This window comes from Pleurodeles waltl, chromosome 4_2 (assembly GCF_031143425.1).
Source record: "Pleurodeles waltl isolate 20211129_DDA chromosome 4_2, aPleWal1.hap1.20221129, whole genome shotgun sequence".
NCBI lineage: Eukaryota > Metazoa > Chordata > Amphibia > Caudata > Salamandridae > Pleurodeles > Pleurodeles waltl.
The window spans coordinates 697420051-697436238 of NC_090443.1; the positions used below are offsets into that span (position 1 = coordinate 697420051).

The window sequence follows — 16188 nt, forward strand, 5'->3', positions numbered from 1 at the left end:
GTGACAGAAATGGCCTAAAATAAATTTGCCCCCTGAACCCCCCCCCCCCCGGAGCGACCATTGCCTACGGGGTCGCTCCCCCTGCGTGACATTCGCGCCAAAAAACCAATCCCGGTGCCTAGTGGTTTCTGCCCCCTTGGGGCAGATTGACCTAAAATCGACCAATCTGCCCCCAAGGGGGACAGAAATGGTCTAAACACAGTTTGCCCCCCAGGGGAGTGACCCTTGTCTGATGGGTCGCTCCCCATCTCTAAAAAAAAAAAAACCAAACAAACAAACCCCCCCCCCCCCCCCCCCCGGAGCGACCATTGCCTACGGTGTCGCTCCCCCTGCATGACATCGACCAATCTGCCCCCCAGGGGACCGACCCTTGTCTGATGGGTCGCTCCCCATCTCTAAAAAAAACAAACAAAAAAAAATAAATAATAATTGCCCTGGCGCCTACAGGTTTCTGCCCCCCCCCCTGGGCCTAATAATGGCCTAAAATACATTTGCCCCCGAACACCCACCCCACCCCCCGGAGCGACCCTTGCCTACGGGGTCGCTCCCCTTGCGTGACATTGGCGCCAAAAAACAAATCCCCGGTGCCTAGTGGTTTCTGCCCCTTTGGGGCAGATTGACCTAAAATCGACCGATCTGCCCCCAAAGCGGGCAGAAATGGCCTAAATACATTTTGCCCCTCTGTTTTGGTCCTGTACTTTGTGTCCACCAGACCTACTGATTCTCAGTAGTCAGTGATTGGTTCAATGCCGTTGTTGTGTCCTGTACTGATTACAACAACTCTTATTTGAGGCTTCCAAATAATTATATTTGAAACCTACAGATAATTCATAACTTTAGGGCAACCAGAGTACTACTGGGGCTTCCCTTGCATGGTTCCATCTCTCCCCATCTAAAAAAAATTACACTGGCTCCCATTACAGCATTTTCTCACCTTCAGATTTATATATTTATGTTACAGGGCCTTTTACAAAGAAGAACCTGTATTCATAGTATCAAGGACTCCGCCTTGCACCCAGCACAAAGGCTGGACCCTTTGCTATTATCAGTTGCTCACATTGCCCTTCAGACAGCAAGTGGTAGATGCTGTTCTTATCTAGCATCCTGGCATCTAAAATACAGAACTCCCCCTCATTCCACCTTCTCTTTGAAGTTAATCATCTGAAGTTTCATAAAGGCCTCAAGAGTTGACTTTTCTCTTAGCATGTTTAGCTATCACCTTACCTAGTACTAGGACACACATCTTGGTAACTGTTCAATTTTTACAAGTAAATTGTCATTTATTTATCTTGAATGAACTAATTGAGATTAATCTGTTGACCCGTTTTAGTTACAGAATCAGATTAAACCGTCTTGAGCCCTACACCACCAAAAATCAAAACCGACTTAGGGGCCATTATGACTTTGGTGGATTGAAAAGCCTGTCTGCCGAAGTCCTGACGGGGAGGTTGCCTTCAGTGCGTTCACCTCCCCACCGGCCTCATTAAGAGTTTCCCACTGGCCCAGCGGAAAACTGCCTACAGCATTGTCACCAGCTCGTAACAGAGTCGGCGGCAAAGCTGTAGTGCCCCAGCACCAGTCGCAAAGTTCACTGTCTGCAAAGCATGCATACCTCAGTTTGGGAATAGCTAGAGCCATGGGCCAAGGACTCAAATTAGTAGGAATTTAAAAATTCAATCTGATGGTAAAGTCAGATTTTAAATTACTATTTTGAAAATGCCACTATTAGAAAGATGGCACTTTCCTGTCCGAACCCTGTAGTTGCCTTTTCAGAGTTAATCCCAACTATCACCTTGTATCCTGCTGGGAGGTGTGAATGGCTGTCAGGAAAGGGAACAAAAGGGCCTTGACGGGGAGGTGTGACCTACTTCTGACAGGATGTCCTGGAGGATATGTCCAATCTTCAAATGGGCATCCCCTGCCACAGGCTGATGTACCTCGCACATAAGCCTGTCCCAGTCATTGTCCAACTAGACAGAATGTCACAAATCACAGGAAACAGGGTAACTGTTTTAAGAATTGGTTTGCGGAGTGGTCCATCATTTACCTAGACAGACCTCAGGGCTGTGCCCAGAGCTCTCACCAGTGGAAGATTCTGACATTTAGGATTTTGGCAGAACAGTGCACTGTGGGATTGTTTATGGCAGAACCCCAAGGAAATTATGTCAAAGTGGTTAGGGTTGCCCTGGGACCTTTTCCATATTGGTTAGGGAGTCATCCCACCCACAAGCTAGTGGCAGGTATAACGGTGGCACCTCTGGATTCCTTCTACAGAACACTGCTGGACTTGATTAATACAGGAGTGCACCTGTTGAACCCTGCTAGAAATGGTGTCTCTGGTTGGCAAAGGTATCCACCCTTGTCCAAGTAGAAACCAGAATCCTAGTCAGGGTAAGTCACACACAATCTAAATTATCCTGTGTCCATCCTCTGGTAGCCTGGAACTGAGCAGTCAGGCTTAGCTTAGAAGGCAATGTGTAAAGTATTTGTGCAATAAATCACCCACACAGTAATACAGTAAAAACAACTCAAAAAATACACCACACATGATTAAAAAATAGTTTATATTTATCTGAATAAAATAAGGTCAAAATGATAAAGATTCAATAAGCACAAGTTGAAATATCACTTTTGCAAGTTTAGAAAGAGTCTTAAATCTTAGAAATCAACAGTTGTCTCTTGATTACACAAAAGTACCTGATTTGCATAAAAAATTAACATGTACGGAGGCCGCAGAGGAGCAGATGCGTGGAAAAATAAGGTGTGCGTTGGATTTTCTGATGTGGCACAGACGTTGCTGTCGTTTCTTTCCACGCTGCAAGGGGCTTGTGTAGTTTTTCGGCTTGCATTGCAATCTTAGTTCCTCACTGCAATGTGGGGATCTTTTTGACATCCAGGGATGATGCAGGGAAATCCTGGGTGAGCTAGAAAAAGTCACAGGCATTGCGTCGGTGCAGTAGGGCGATGCGTTGAATTTTCTGTCGCACAGTAGACGCTGCATCGATTTTCTAACTCGGAGAATCAGCTGTGTCATTCCGGTTCAGCTGTGCGTCTATCCGGTAGGGCTGTGCATCAAATCTTCTAGCGCAAGGCAGGCGCTGCGTCGAATTTCCACTAAAGGAGTCGGGCTGCATCGATCTGGCTCGGCTGTGCAGCAATTTCTTGGTTGCAAAGCAGGTTTCGCATCATTTTCAGCAGGCTGTGCGTGGATTGTCAGCTCGAGGAATTTCTTGAAGGGATGAAGTCTTTTTGGCCCTGAGACTTCAGAAAAAGGCAGTTCATCTTGACAGGTTGCAGGATCTGGTCCAGAAGTGTGAGTTGGTGGGGTCAGAGATCCAGTTCATATACCCAAAACGCCTTTGAAGTGAGGGAGACTTCAAAGCGTGGTTTTGAAAGGCACAAGTTCCCCTTTCAGTACAGGTCTGTCTGCCAGGGTCCCAGTAGGGGGTTTGGACTCCATTGTGTGAGGGCAGGCCACTAGCCTTTGAAATGTGTCAGGCCCTCCACCCTTCCAGCCCAGGGAGACCCATTCAGTATGCTGTTGACTGCAGCTGTGACTGAGTGTCCTGTGTTTGTGGTTGTGGTTGTCTGGGTGAAATGCACAAGAAAGCTGTCAAGCAGCCCATCCCAGGCGTTAATTGGAGACAGGCTGTAAAGCACAGATGGATTTTAAGTGCAGGGAAATGCTCACTTTCTAAAAGTGGCATTTCTCAAATAGGAATATAAAATCCAACCTCACCAATAAGCAAGATTTTCTATTACCATTCTGGCAATACTAAATATGACCTAGTTACCTCTTTCTGGTCAGAAGCTACCACTCAAACAGTATATGAGCGTAGTCCTAATGCTATCCTAGGAAAGGAGCAGGCATCACAGTAGTGGAAAACAAATTTAGGAGTTTTCCACTACCAGGACATATATAACACACATGAACATGTCCTGCCTTTTACCTACATAGCACCCTGTCCTATGGGTTACCTAGGGCCTACCATAGGGGTGTATTATATGTAGAAAAATGAAAGTTTAAAGTTTGGCAAGTACTTTTAAATACCAAGTTGAAGTGGCAGTGAAACTGCACACACAGGTCTTGCAATGGCAGGCCTGAGACATGGTTAAGGGGCTACTTATGTGGGTGGCATAACCAGTGCTACAAGCCCACTAGTAACATTTAATTTACAGGCTCTGGGCACATGTAGTACACTTTACTAGGGACATACAAGTAAACTAAATATGCCGATTGGGAATGAACCAATGTTACCATGTTTAAAGGAGAGACCATATGCACTTTAGCACTTATTAGCAGTGGTAAAGTGCATAGTCCTAAAACCAACAAAGAGTGTCAGAAAAGTGGAGGAGGCAGGCAAAAAGTTGGGGGTGACCACCCTAAGGCTGTCAGATCTAACAAACCCAGACTTCAGAAAGAGGACTGCACCTACTTAAACCTGTGGAGAGAAACCCCAGGAGCTGGACATGCTCCCACATGAACCCAGGAAAGAAGAGTGGACTCCATGGGCTAGTTGGAAAGCCCTTGGAGTGCAAGCTGGAAGACCTCCCTCCTTCCTGAATAGCCCTGACCCCCTTGCAGTGTCTCTAAGGTCCTCGGGCCCTTAGATAGTGTAGAAGTGTACTCCTTCTGACTTCCACTAAAAGTATAGAAACTGCTTGGGATTTCAGCAGCTACCACAGGACAGCCACCAAGAGAAAGGCACCAACCTCACATTAACAGTTGGTGGTGTGCCTGGCTGAAAGAAGATGGACTTCCAAAAATAGCTTAGAAAGTCGAGAGGTAGAGATCTTCACTGGAAGAAGACGCCAAAAGTATTAGGCCGACGAGGGTCTTTCCTCTGCAGAAAGTTGGAATATCTCCTGCTTGGACCTTTCCCAGCAAAATTCAATGGCTTTATTGAGACTTCATCCGATAGCTATCAAGCCTTGTGGAACCTATTCCAGCAACAGCATACTAACTTGCCCCGCTAAGAATCTTAAATGACCAAAAACGTTTCTAAGTCAGAAGGTAAACCTTTCTATTGAACCAAATATAGTCCATGTCTCCGACCCACACTTTATCACTGTTAGCATTAACTTTCGATCTTGACCCAGTCCTGAGTGATGAGATACACACAGTTGGCACTTTGAGCTTTTTGGAGCTAGAAACATCTAAAACTTTTGAAAAATTATATCTCTGGTTCCCTACATCGGATTTTTGTTGTTTTGATGTCTATTTGCTCATTACCTTTTTCTCTATTGTTATAAACGGGAGTGGGATTTCTTGTGTTATGTTTTCTACTATTTAACTGTTTTGGTACTGATAAATGCTTTACACATTCTACTAAGATCGGAACGGAAGATACGTTTATTCAAAGAATTAGAGCTAATACCCCACATAAAAGGAACAAGCTACTCGTTGAATATTCCGGCTCATTTTAAGACCACTATGAATCACATCTCTTGGTGCATGTTTTTTGTTTGGCTTTCTGTTGCTGTTTGACTAGGTTTGAGATTTACAAATCCCCCATACATACACACTTTATCCATACATATATTTATAGTCATGCATCATATAGTCACATACCTGCCTACTCAACATATAGAATTTGGAAGAGCATAAGAAAAAATGGACGTATGTAGTCATCTTAATAGTCAATCCATTGAAATTCTTAAGCACCCAAAACATCAAGTTGATCATTTTTAGGTTCAGAGCACAAGCGCTTTGACCTGTTTTAAGTATTGTGAGCTTTTAACCATGCCCACCTCATGTCCAATCGCTTTCACTCGTTTGTGGTTTTGCTTTTCAAAATTCCTTTGTTATCATTGGTAAATGCTTTACTCTTGTCCCTCCTTGGAGAGGTTTTAGTACCGCCTTGCAGACTGACTCTTTTACATGGATAATTGCACAATTTTCGATATGTTTGACTGTGAACAAACTTCTCTTTCCTTTTGTCTCTCTACTTCGAGTTCATGCTCATGGCAGCCATGGCGCTTTCAATCAGCTTGCTTTTGTCAACTGTTTTACTTTTCATTTTCAATTTATGTGGCAAGAAAAGTCCAGTTAGGAATTCACAACACCAATAGCTCTAACTGGAGAAAATGAGAGACCGATTGCATTGCAAATGCTTGTTAAACATTTGTACTAAGAACAAGATGTGGCTTCCAAATACAGAGTTGATGATGAAAAATCCCTTAACCCCTTCTGTGCCCAGGACGTAATGGTTACGTCCTGAGGCACAGTGCTGCTGTGCCCAGGACGTAACCATTACGTCCTGTGCACAGAGCCCAGAGGGAGCGCTCTCGCTCCCTCTGAGGGGTTCCCCCCCACCCCCCCAAGTCGGGGATGGAAGGGGAAGCCCTTCCCCTCCCACCCCGACCCCCCCAACCCCCCCTGTGACGTCAGCGCGCGCTGATTAGTCACAGGGTCTCCCCCATCGCGCTGGAAGCAGAGCTTCCAGCGCGATTGAAAAAGAAATGCTTTTGCATTTCTTTTTCAATCCCATGGGGGAGGCCCCGAGAGGCTTCAAAGGGAAGGAAATGTATTTCCTTCCCTTTGAAGTCTCACACAGGTTTCAAAAGCCGGATTGCTTGCAATCCGGCTTTTGAAACCCCACTAGACACCAGTGAAATTGGCAAAAGGGAGCGACCCCTTGGGCAAGGGTCGCTCCCGGGGGGGCATTTTTTTAGGAAGGCCTTTTCTGCCCCCCCTGGGGGCAGATTGGCCTATTATTAGGCCGATCTACCCCCGGGGGGGGGGGGCAGAAACCTCTAGGCACCAGGGACCTTTTTTTGTTTTGTGATGATTTCTTTTTTTTTTAGGTGGGGAGCGATCCCTTAGGCAAGGGTCGCTCCCCTACGGGGCAATATATATTTAGCCCATTTCTGCCCCCCTTGGGGGCAGATTGGCCTATTTTGATGAGGCCAATCTGCCCCCAAGGGGGGCAGAAACCATTAGACACCAGGGAGTTTGTTTTTGCGCGCGAATTTCACGCAACAGGAGCGACCCCTTTGGCAAGGGTCGCTCCCAGGGGGGGCATTTTTTTGGGAAGGCCTTTTCTGCCCCCCCTGGGGACAGATCGGCCTATTATTAGGCCGATCTGCCCCCAGTGGGGGCAGAAACCTCTAGGCACCAGGGATCTTTTTTTTTTTTTTCTTTTTGTTATGTTTTCTTTTTTTTTTAGGTGGGGAGCGACCCCTTAGGCAAGGGTCGCTCCCCTAGGGGGCAAATTATATTTAGGCCATTTCTGCCCCCCTTGGGGGCAGATTGGCCTATTTTGATGAGGCCAATCTGCCCCCAAGGGGGGCAGAAACCATTAGACACCAGGGAGGTTTTTTTTTGCGTGAATTTCACGCAAGGGGAGCGACCCCTTAGGCAAGGGTCGCTCCCTGGGGAGGGGGGGATTATTTTAGGCCATTTCTGCCCCCCTGGGGGGGTAGATCAGCCTATTTTGATTCGGCTGATCTGCCCCCAAGGGGGGCAGAAACCACTAGGCACCAGGGATTTTTTTGTTTTTCTGTTTTGCAGATGGGGAGCGACCCCCTTGGACAAGGGTCGCTCCCCTGGAGGGGCAAAATGTATTTAGGCCATTTCTGCCCGCTTTGGGGGCAGATCGGCCGATTTTAGGTCAATCTGCCCCCAAGGGGGGCAGAAACCACTAGGCACCAGGGATCTTTTTGTTGCGCCGTCACACAAGGGGAGTGACCTTGTAGTCAAGGGTCGCTCCCCGGGGGGGTGGGGGGGGCAAATTATTTTAGGCCATCTCTGCCCCCCCTGGGGGCAGATCGCCCTATTGGTATTAGGCCGATTTACCCCCAGGGGGGGCAGAAACCTCTAGGCGCCAGGGCAAATTTTTTTTTTGTGTTTTTTTTTTTTTGGTTTGGTTTTTTTTTTTTTTTTTAGAGATGGGCAGCGACCCATCAGGCAAGGGTCGCTCCCCTGGGGGGCAAATTGCTCTCCAAAGAGTAATGCCTCTTGGATAAAGTTACTATAGCATATGTACATTTATTTGGTGCAACAGTCTGAGGTTCAAGACAAGTGGGGAATATACTTTTTTTTTCATCGCGGTTAGTGTTGTAGATCCCCAGCATCTACAAAGCCTTGACTGTTCAGCATGGTCAATGTTTTTCCATCTGTTTGGAGTATTCTAGAAGCCCAGCGTTGCTTCTCTAGCTTACCACTCTGTCTGTGTCTCCTTATTTTGCCTTTTTTCTGTTATGAGGCAACTATTCCCTTACCGATTTGATACCAGCATCAGGGATCCTCTTGCTTGGGGTATCACTGCAATGGTTGTTCAGTGGCCTCATAAATTCATCTTTGCATTTATCTTTCTCTGTAGTTCGAGCAGCCACGAACCCTGGTCCTCTGACTTTCTAGCGCTACAACATGGAGATCCTCCACGCGCTGAACATAGGACGATCCGCTGCCTGCAATCTCGCATCACGCAGCGACACCCATGGACAGTTCACCTGCCTCTACTCCCACTGCACCCTTACCCTACACCAAGCACCAGACTCTCCCACCACTGAGCCTTTGAACACCAACCCGGAGCCCCTCAAATGCATCCTCCTCAACATTTGCTCCCTCCACAAACATGGCATAGAACGCTGGGACCTACTAGACACCCGCCCGGACATCACCTTTCTCACCGAAACAATGACCAACCCAGTGTCTGCACCGAACCTCGCCATCCCCAGTGACTACAAAATGCTTTGCAAAGACTGGTCTTCTTGCCCAGGCAGCGGCCTGACCATTGTACACAAATCCACCCTCCACCTGATCACCAACGCGGAAGAACACTTCCCCCTGATAGAGCACCTCTTTTTCCAGCTACACGCCACCCCCAAGTCCGCGCCACCCTCATATACAGGCCACCTGACCCCCAATCAACCTTCAGCAACTCCATCGTCAACATCATTTCTCCTCCCACTCTCGCCTCCTTCGAACTACTTCCTCCTCGGCGACCTCACCTACCACATTGACAGCTTCAACAATACACCTACCCTGTTCGACAACCTTGCCACAATAGGACTAAAGCAACTGGCCACCTCACCAACATACATTGCTGGACACACACTCAACGCCATCTTTTCCACCAGCAACGTCACCTTCGACAACTCCTCCCTGCTTCACTGGACTGACCACCACTGCATCCATTTCACCATCACCTTACTGACCATCCACCTCCCCACACTCAGAGCTGCAAGCAGAAAATGGAACCAGATCACCAAGGAACAGCTCTCCAACACCCTTAGCAGGTCTCTCCCACCCCTCACTGCAGACGCCAACATTTCAGCACAGAATTTCCACCAATGGATCTCCAAAAGCACCCACACCCTTGCACCTGCCCTTAGCTAAACACCACCTCAAGAAGGCCAGCTGGTTCTCCCCACCCTCCAGGACTCCAGGCGCACCTGCAGATGGCTAGAGAAGAGATGGAGAAACAGCAAGTCTCCGGAAGACTGAGGCCTTCAAAGCTGCCACGAAATCCCACCACCACCTCATCAGTCACCAGGAAAGCTGCCCTGCAGGAACTTTTTAACACCACTGCTCACAACACCAAAGAGCTCTGCGCAATCGTCAAAGAGATTGCCAAACCCCAATCAAACGGCAAGCATCCCCCCCATCTCAAGACCTCTGCAACAGACTAGCCAACTTCTTCCATTGGAAAATCAAAGACCTATACGACATCTTTGGATTCGAAGATAGTCTGAGCCCTCCAACTACTTCCCCACCCCGCCCCCCAAGCTCTGACCCACCTAACCATCACAGCTCCTGCACCACTGGATCTCCCTGCCCACAGATGAGACCCGAATCATCATGAGCAGCATCCACTCTGGAGTCCCTACAAACCCCCATCCTCACCACATTTTCAACAAAACTACCACCTCCATTGGTCCTGAGCTCTGCCACACCCTCAACTGTTCCTCAGTGCCCTCCCCCGCACTGACTATGCACGCCCACAACCTTAGGCATCATCCTCGACTTCTCCCCATCCTTGACCCACCAGTTAAACTCTGTTGCCTCCTCCTGCTGACACACAATCTGCAAACTTTGGAAGATCTTCAGATGGATCCCAGCCGACTGTTGCAGGACAGACACCTATGCTTTAGTCACAAGCAAGCTTGACTATGGCAACACCCTCTATGCCAGCACCTCGACTAGAAACATAAAAAAACTACACCTCAGCCAGAACTCCGCCGCCAGACTCATCCTGGACCTCCCATGGTGAGAACACATCTCCCAACACCTGAGGACCCTCCACTGGCTCCCGGTCGAGAAACAATTCACCTTCAAGCAACTCACCCACATTTACCAGGCCATACGCAACACAGGACCAGCCTACCTGAACCACCGCGTCTCCTTCCACACCCCGCCAGATTCCTCCACTCCGCCCAGATGGCCCTGGCCACCATCCCTCGCATTCATAAAACCACTGCCGGAGGACGATCCTTCACCTACATCACAGCCAAGAGCTGGAACAACCTTCCCCTGCACCTCAGACAAAGCCCATACCTCACCATTTTCAGGAAGAACCTCAAGACGTAGCTCTTCGGATGAGGCCCCTCCCTCACCCCAGCACCATGAGACCCTCACGGGTGTGTAGCCGCACTCTCCAAAAACTGATTGATTGATAGAGACATCCACCTTCCCAGAGGACTGGAAGCACGCCGAAATCTGCCCGCTTCGGAAGAAACCCACTGCCGATCCTCTTGACCTCAATAATTACTACCCCATCTGTCTGCTGCCTCACCCAGCCAAGGTCATCAAAAAGGCCATCAATCCTCAGCTCTGTAAGCACATTGGGAGGTGTTCAGGATGTTGTTGTCCTCAATCAGGCTTCAGGAGCAACCACAGCATGAAGACCACCTGCCTCGCCGCTACAGAGGACATTTGCTTGCTTGTCGACTACGGCCATACAGCAGCCCTCATCCTACAGGACCTATCGGCCGCCCTTCACACGGTCTTGCACCTCACCCTCTGCTCCAGACTTCATGCAGCTGGCATCTCCAGATAAGCCCTACAATGGATACGCTCCTTCATGTCTGGCAGAACACAGTCAGACTCCCGCCTTACCTGTCAGAACCTATGGACATCAGCTTTGGAGTTCCACAGGGTTCCTCCCTGAGCCCCACTCTCCAACATCTACATGGCCCACTCGCAACCATCGTCAGGAACCACAGGTTGAACATAGTCTCATATACTGACGATACCAAGCTGATCATCTCACTGACCAAAAACCCCACTACTGCCAAGAAGGATTTCCACAACGGCCGTCACCTCCTGGATGAAAGACAGCTGCCTTAAGCTCAACTCTGACAAGACTGAGATCCTCATCCTGGGACTATCCACATCAGCCTGGGACAACTCCTGCTGGCCATCCAAACTCTGTACCCTGCCCCCTCAACCCCCCCCCAAACCCAACTACCCATGCAAGCAACCTTGGCTTCATCCTGGACTCATCGCTCACTATTTCCTGCCAAGTTAACTCAGTCTTATCTTCCTGCTTTCACACACTGACTTCTCCGGAAAATCTACAAATGGATCCTAAAGGACTGATGCAAAATAATAACCCGTGCCCTGGTTACCAGCAGACTTCACTGTGGCAATGCCCTCCATGCCAGCACCACCCAGAAGAACCTCAAGAAACTACAGCACACACAAAACACCTTTGCCAGACTCACCCTGAACATTCCCCGCTGCAAACACATCTCCAATCACTTAAGAAACCTCCACTGGCTTCCTATTGAGAAAATAATTAACTTCAAACTCCTTGTATACACATACAAGGTCCTCCATTACCTAGGACCCTCCTACTTCAACCACCTCATCACCTTCTATGCTCCACCAGACCTCTCCACTCAACAAGCACTAGCCACCGTACTCTGCATACTGAATACCTCAGGTGAGGGGGTGTAAAATCCTTTGCCTACCTTGCGGCAAAGAGCTGGAACACCCTGCGCCTCAGGCAGTCACCATCGCTACCTCAATTCAGGAAGGACCTTAAAACCTGGCTCTTCAACTGAAGCTTAGAGGACAAACCCCCCCCTCAGCACCTTGAGACCCTTATGGGTGAGTAGTTGCGCTCTATAAACCCTGATTTTTATTTGATTTCACTTGTCAGTTACAAGAGCTTTCTGTTCCTCTTTATCTAAAACACAGTTTGCATAGCATTATACCTTGGTTGCTTAATTTTCTTGTCCTTCAGGCTGATCAGCTACCCCCTTTTTTCAGCCCCTGTAACAGTTTCCTTTGCAGATCCAAAATGATGCATTGTTAGTTGGTGGTATTGCACCTACTTGATGTATTGGGGATCTTGATGCGTTACTGTGTAGATATCTCTATTTGTGGTTTTCTACAGATTGACTTGTCCATCTTTCTTTTAGAGTGACTTATCCCTTCTTCTTTTCCTAATATATCAAATTTTCATGTTTCCAGTGAAGAAGTGGGGAATGGAAGTACAAGGCAGATAGGAGCTCCTTCCGCAGTTGACTCTCAGGCTACAGAGATCGAGCAGTCGTGAATTTGACTACATTCACAATAATCCACTTTCCAGCCCAGTCTTTGTCTTAAGAAGAGAGAAGCACTTTAATTTCACTGCAAAAAACGAATTCCTACTCCCAATAATAGGGCTCAGTACACAGTTTGATATTTCTCAGTAGAGTTTCCTGCTAGTCTTTTGCCTCTTCCTGATTTCTACAGGGCTCCCCCAGGTCTGTAGCAAGTCAACGGGATATTAGGGCAATGGCAATAGGAGGCACAAGTGTGCGTTCACAAGGCATTGTTAACCCGTATGTCAGTTTGTGCAAACTCGAGCAAAGAGTTAATGCTAGTAATGTGATATCTGTAAGGCAGAGTGGTCTGTACAATTCAGGATACAGACTCTGCGTTTTATTTTGAGGCCCCATGTTTCCCTTTTACAGGGGACACAGCTGTAGCATGTCTCGTGGTTACACACAGTTTGGCATCCTCGAAATGGCACAGGACTATGGTTGGTGGCCTTACTGGGGAAGCTTTATCCACCCTCCAGCTTATATTGTGCTAAACTACTGGCCATTGTAAAATGGATCTCGCTGGTCCCACTACTTGGGCTCTCACCACACATGGAGTCTTGCTGACATACATGTGCCATACATCCACCATGCATTCATGCACTCGAAATGTCTGCACAAGAGTCTCTGAGTTACATCTACGTGGACATTTACATGAATGGGGCCTGTGGGTCACACTCCCCTCTGAAGCGGGAAGAAGGTCTGCTAAGGATTGTTAATTCATAGAAAATTAGTACATTGCCAACAATGCTTTATGTCAGCAACCCAGACATGAGCAGTAGCCCCATGTGGATTAGAAGGCATTTTTGATGCACCCCTCTTGGTCATAGAACAGATTCTCTACCTTGACTTTATGAAAGAATGGGTGAGGTCTCAGCACTGACCCTAGATTAGTGGATTAGCTGGGCCAGCAAAAGGTCAGTATATCAGTATTGCATGCATTTAGTTCACTCTGAGCAGGGGCACACACCTGTTAAGCAGATGAGAGAGATTCCCAACCTAGCATTGGTTTATGTCCTTTCTGTATTTTATCCCAAGCCATCGTATTTGGAAGAAATAGGGCTCTGTTTCCTGGATGCGGAACAAGCTGTTGGACTTTTTCTGTTTTGTATTCATTGTCTTGGGGGTTGCATCATCTGTTTCTTTTAGTCAGTAGCATAAACCGAATAAGTTCTCCTGGTCTACACTGTTGCTTCTTGATTCTGGCACGGCGTCAAGCCTATAAGCACTTTGAGTTGGTTCCAGCACTGGGTTACTCTACTGGAGCAAAGGGTGCCTCTTGGGCTCAGTGGCCAAAGGTGCCCATGGCAGACATTAGTAGAGTTGCTATGTGTGTGCAAACCCGCATACCATTGATTTCCACCAAAGGTTGCAAGTACAGGAGGGTCCTGCTAAGTCTGAGACAGCAGTTCTGGTTGCCTCTTCATTACAATATTCATGTGCAATATGTTTACAGAATATGTTCAACATTTTTTGCCATACATCTTCGTCTTCGAAGATCAGTGTCTTTTTCTGGTCCTATTGCAGGTCGTATGCGAGGGGTGGGGTGACAATGGTAGGATTGCTTACTGGTACTTTTCATTACACTGGGTCCTATTCTTCCTTGTTCCAGATCTAGACCATCTCGACTTAACTCCCAAAAAAGGAGGAGATTTATTTGGCACTTCTTGATTTGTTATGGGATACAGGGATGTTGGTTTGGTGCCGAGGTTGTAATCCAAAGGTAGGTGGACCTTACTAATTTGGTCAGTAGGCTGCAGAGGTCCATGCCTTGCGTGGAATGATCATCCTCACATCATGAGGACGTAAGTGCGAGGAGTGGGATGAGGTGTAATGAAGACTACTGGAGAGTAGCCCTTCTGTTCTATATTTCGGACTGATATTTGAAAGGTACATGGGCTTTCACGTAAGTGTACTGCGGCATGGATCTTAGAAGGCTGCTGGAAGCACTTTATAAACTTGACTTTCATTAAAGTGTTTTTCAACTGCTGATACGCTGTTTACTTTTTCATGTGACTTTTTCTTGTACAAATATCTTTTAACCTTGGCTTCTTCTTTATTCCTGCTGTATTGAATGTGTCCTTGAAGTTGTGTTTGGCAAGTCGTGCTCTGCAAATGACAACTTCGCTCAAACACAGGCACTGGAAATATTTAATTTCGCTGTGTAGTTTTAAATGCAACAGGCCGCAAGCCACCATTTTATTAGTATAGGGCGGCCTCGAAAGCTTATCAGCTTCAGGATGTGAAGGGGGTTAAATGTATATGCTGTGCATTAAACGTGTACCGATAGATACGTAAAGGCACGCTATTACTTGCCAGCGTGATGAGCTATGGACACGTGTGAATGGCGGAAGAATTGCAGCCATTTTACGACAAGCCTCTGTGCCAACTTCTATTCCCAACTTGCCATCTTCCTGGGTCCGCCCTTGAACAGCTGATAGTATTGAGATGTTTGCATGCTGTGAAGCCCGGGCCTGTACCTCACAGAGTGTCTTTGTCTTGCTTCCAGACCTTTGACGAGTGCGTAGCAGCTGGCGGCTCCGACTGCGCTCCAGAGAAGCTCTGGCTCCAGATCCCGTTCTTCTGCGGCCACAGCTCAGAATGCTGGTAGGAAAACACGGCGCGCTTATCTTCCGCATCAAGGCTATTATCGCCACAACCTGTGTTTAACAAGTCTAAATGTGTACGGCAGCGTGAGACATTAAGAAAGAATGCCGGGCCTCGTATCACAGCACGCAGCTAAGTGATTTCTGCTTTTTCATGTTATCTCCTCAGAGCACTTAAAGGATTTGTTCGGTTATTCCAGTGAGCTGTACGTTTTAAATGGCATTTACTACTCATGCTGTAGGTCATGGTTGCAATACTGTGAGCCCATTAAAATCAAGCTTCAAAATTTCCAGATTTTGTCCAAGTGCTTACAGATGATGATTAATTTTCTTTAAAAAATGTGAATTATGCCTCCCGTGGTAATGTTTGCTGTTCCACAATTTTTGTTTAACAAAAAGATATTTAATATTCCCCAATGACTTTTTATGCCATCCATGGCAGAGGTAACACTTTCTATCCCATTCTAGGACTTGTCAGCAGGTTCCATATCCGAATGTTCTGCATTTTTAATCAACACTACTTCTAAATTCGACTGGTTTGAAGATGACTCTAAATACGTGGCCCAGTTGAAAAGTTTGCATTCTTTACTTTCCTTGTTAATTAGCTTGTGCTCTGATTATGAGGTGTAACAAATCCCTTAACTATACCTTCCTGCCTTTCCTTATTGTGACGTTCCCATATCTCGGGCGTCTTGGTATGGACAACCTTAACTCATTTGCTACACTTCCTTTCAGTGATATAATGGTTTCTTCCTTCACTTCCTGTGAATGGCCACTCTCTAGGGGTCAGATACATCTAGTTGCAGGGTCAGTTAGGAGCTGAAACCTCCACCAGCTGCTGCTAGTGTCTTATGCTGGATCAAAGAAATGAACTCTTGTGACACTGCTGTGTGTTGACCTCACCCGAGACAGTCGTACCCCTGGCAAAAATCCAGCCACACTCTTTTTGCAATATTGTCAACTGAAACCAATGGGATAACTGCTCTTGCCAGCATTTGCACCCATTCAGCAAAGCCAAACCTGCGTCATTGGCCTCTCTGAGTTA

At 47.3% G+C, this 16188-nt stretch overlaps 1 protein-coding gene across 1 annotated transcript in view; it reads left to right on the forward strand.

The window, feature by feature from the left end:
* The window catches only part of HS2ST1 (heparan sulfate 2-O-sulfotransferase 1), a 235434-nt gene that overhangs the window by 203580 nt on the left and 15666 nt on the right, over positions 1 to 16188 (forward strand). Inside the window, exon 5 of the mRNA XM_069232302.1 lies at positions 15047 to 15144. Coding sequence (XP_069088403.1) covers positions 15047 to 15144 — 98 coding nt within the window. The remainder of the gene's footprint in view (positions 1 to 15046; positions 15145 to 16188) is intronic.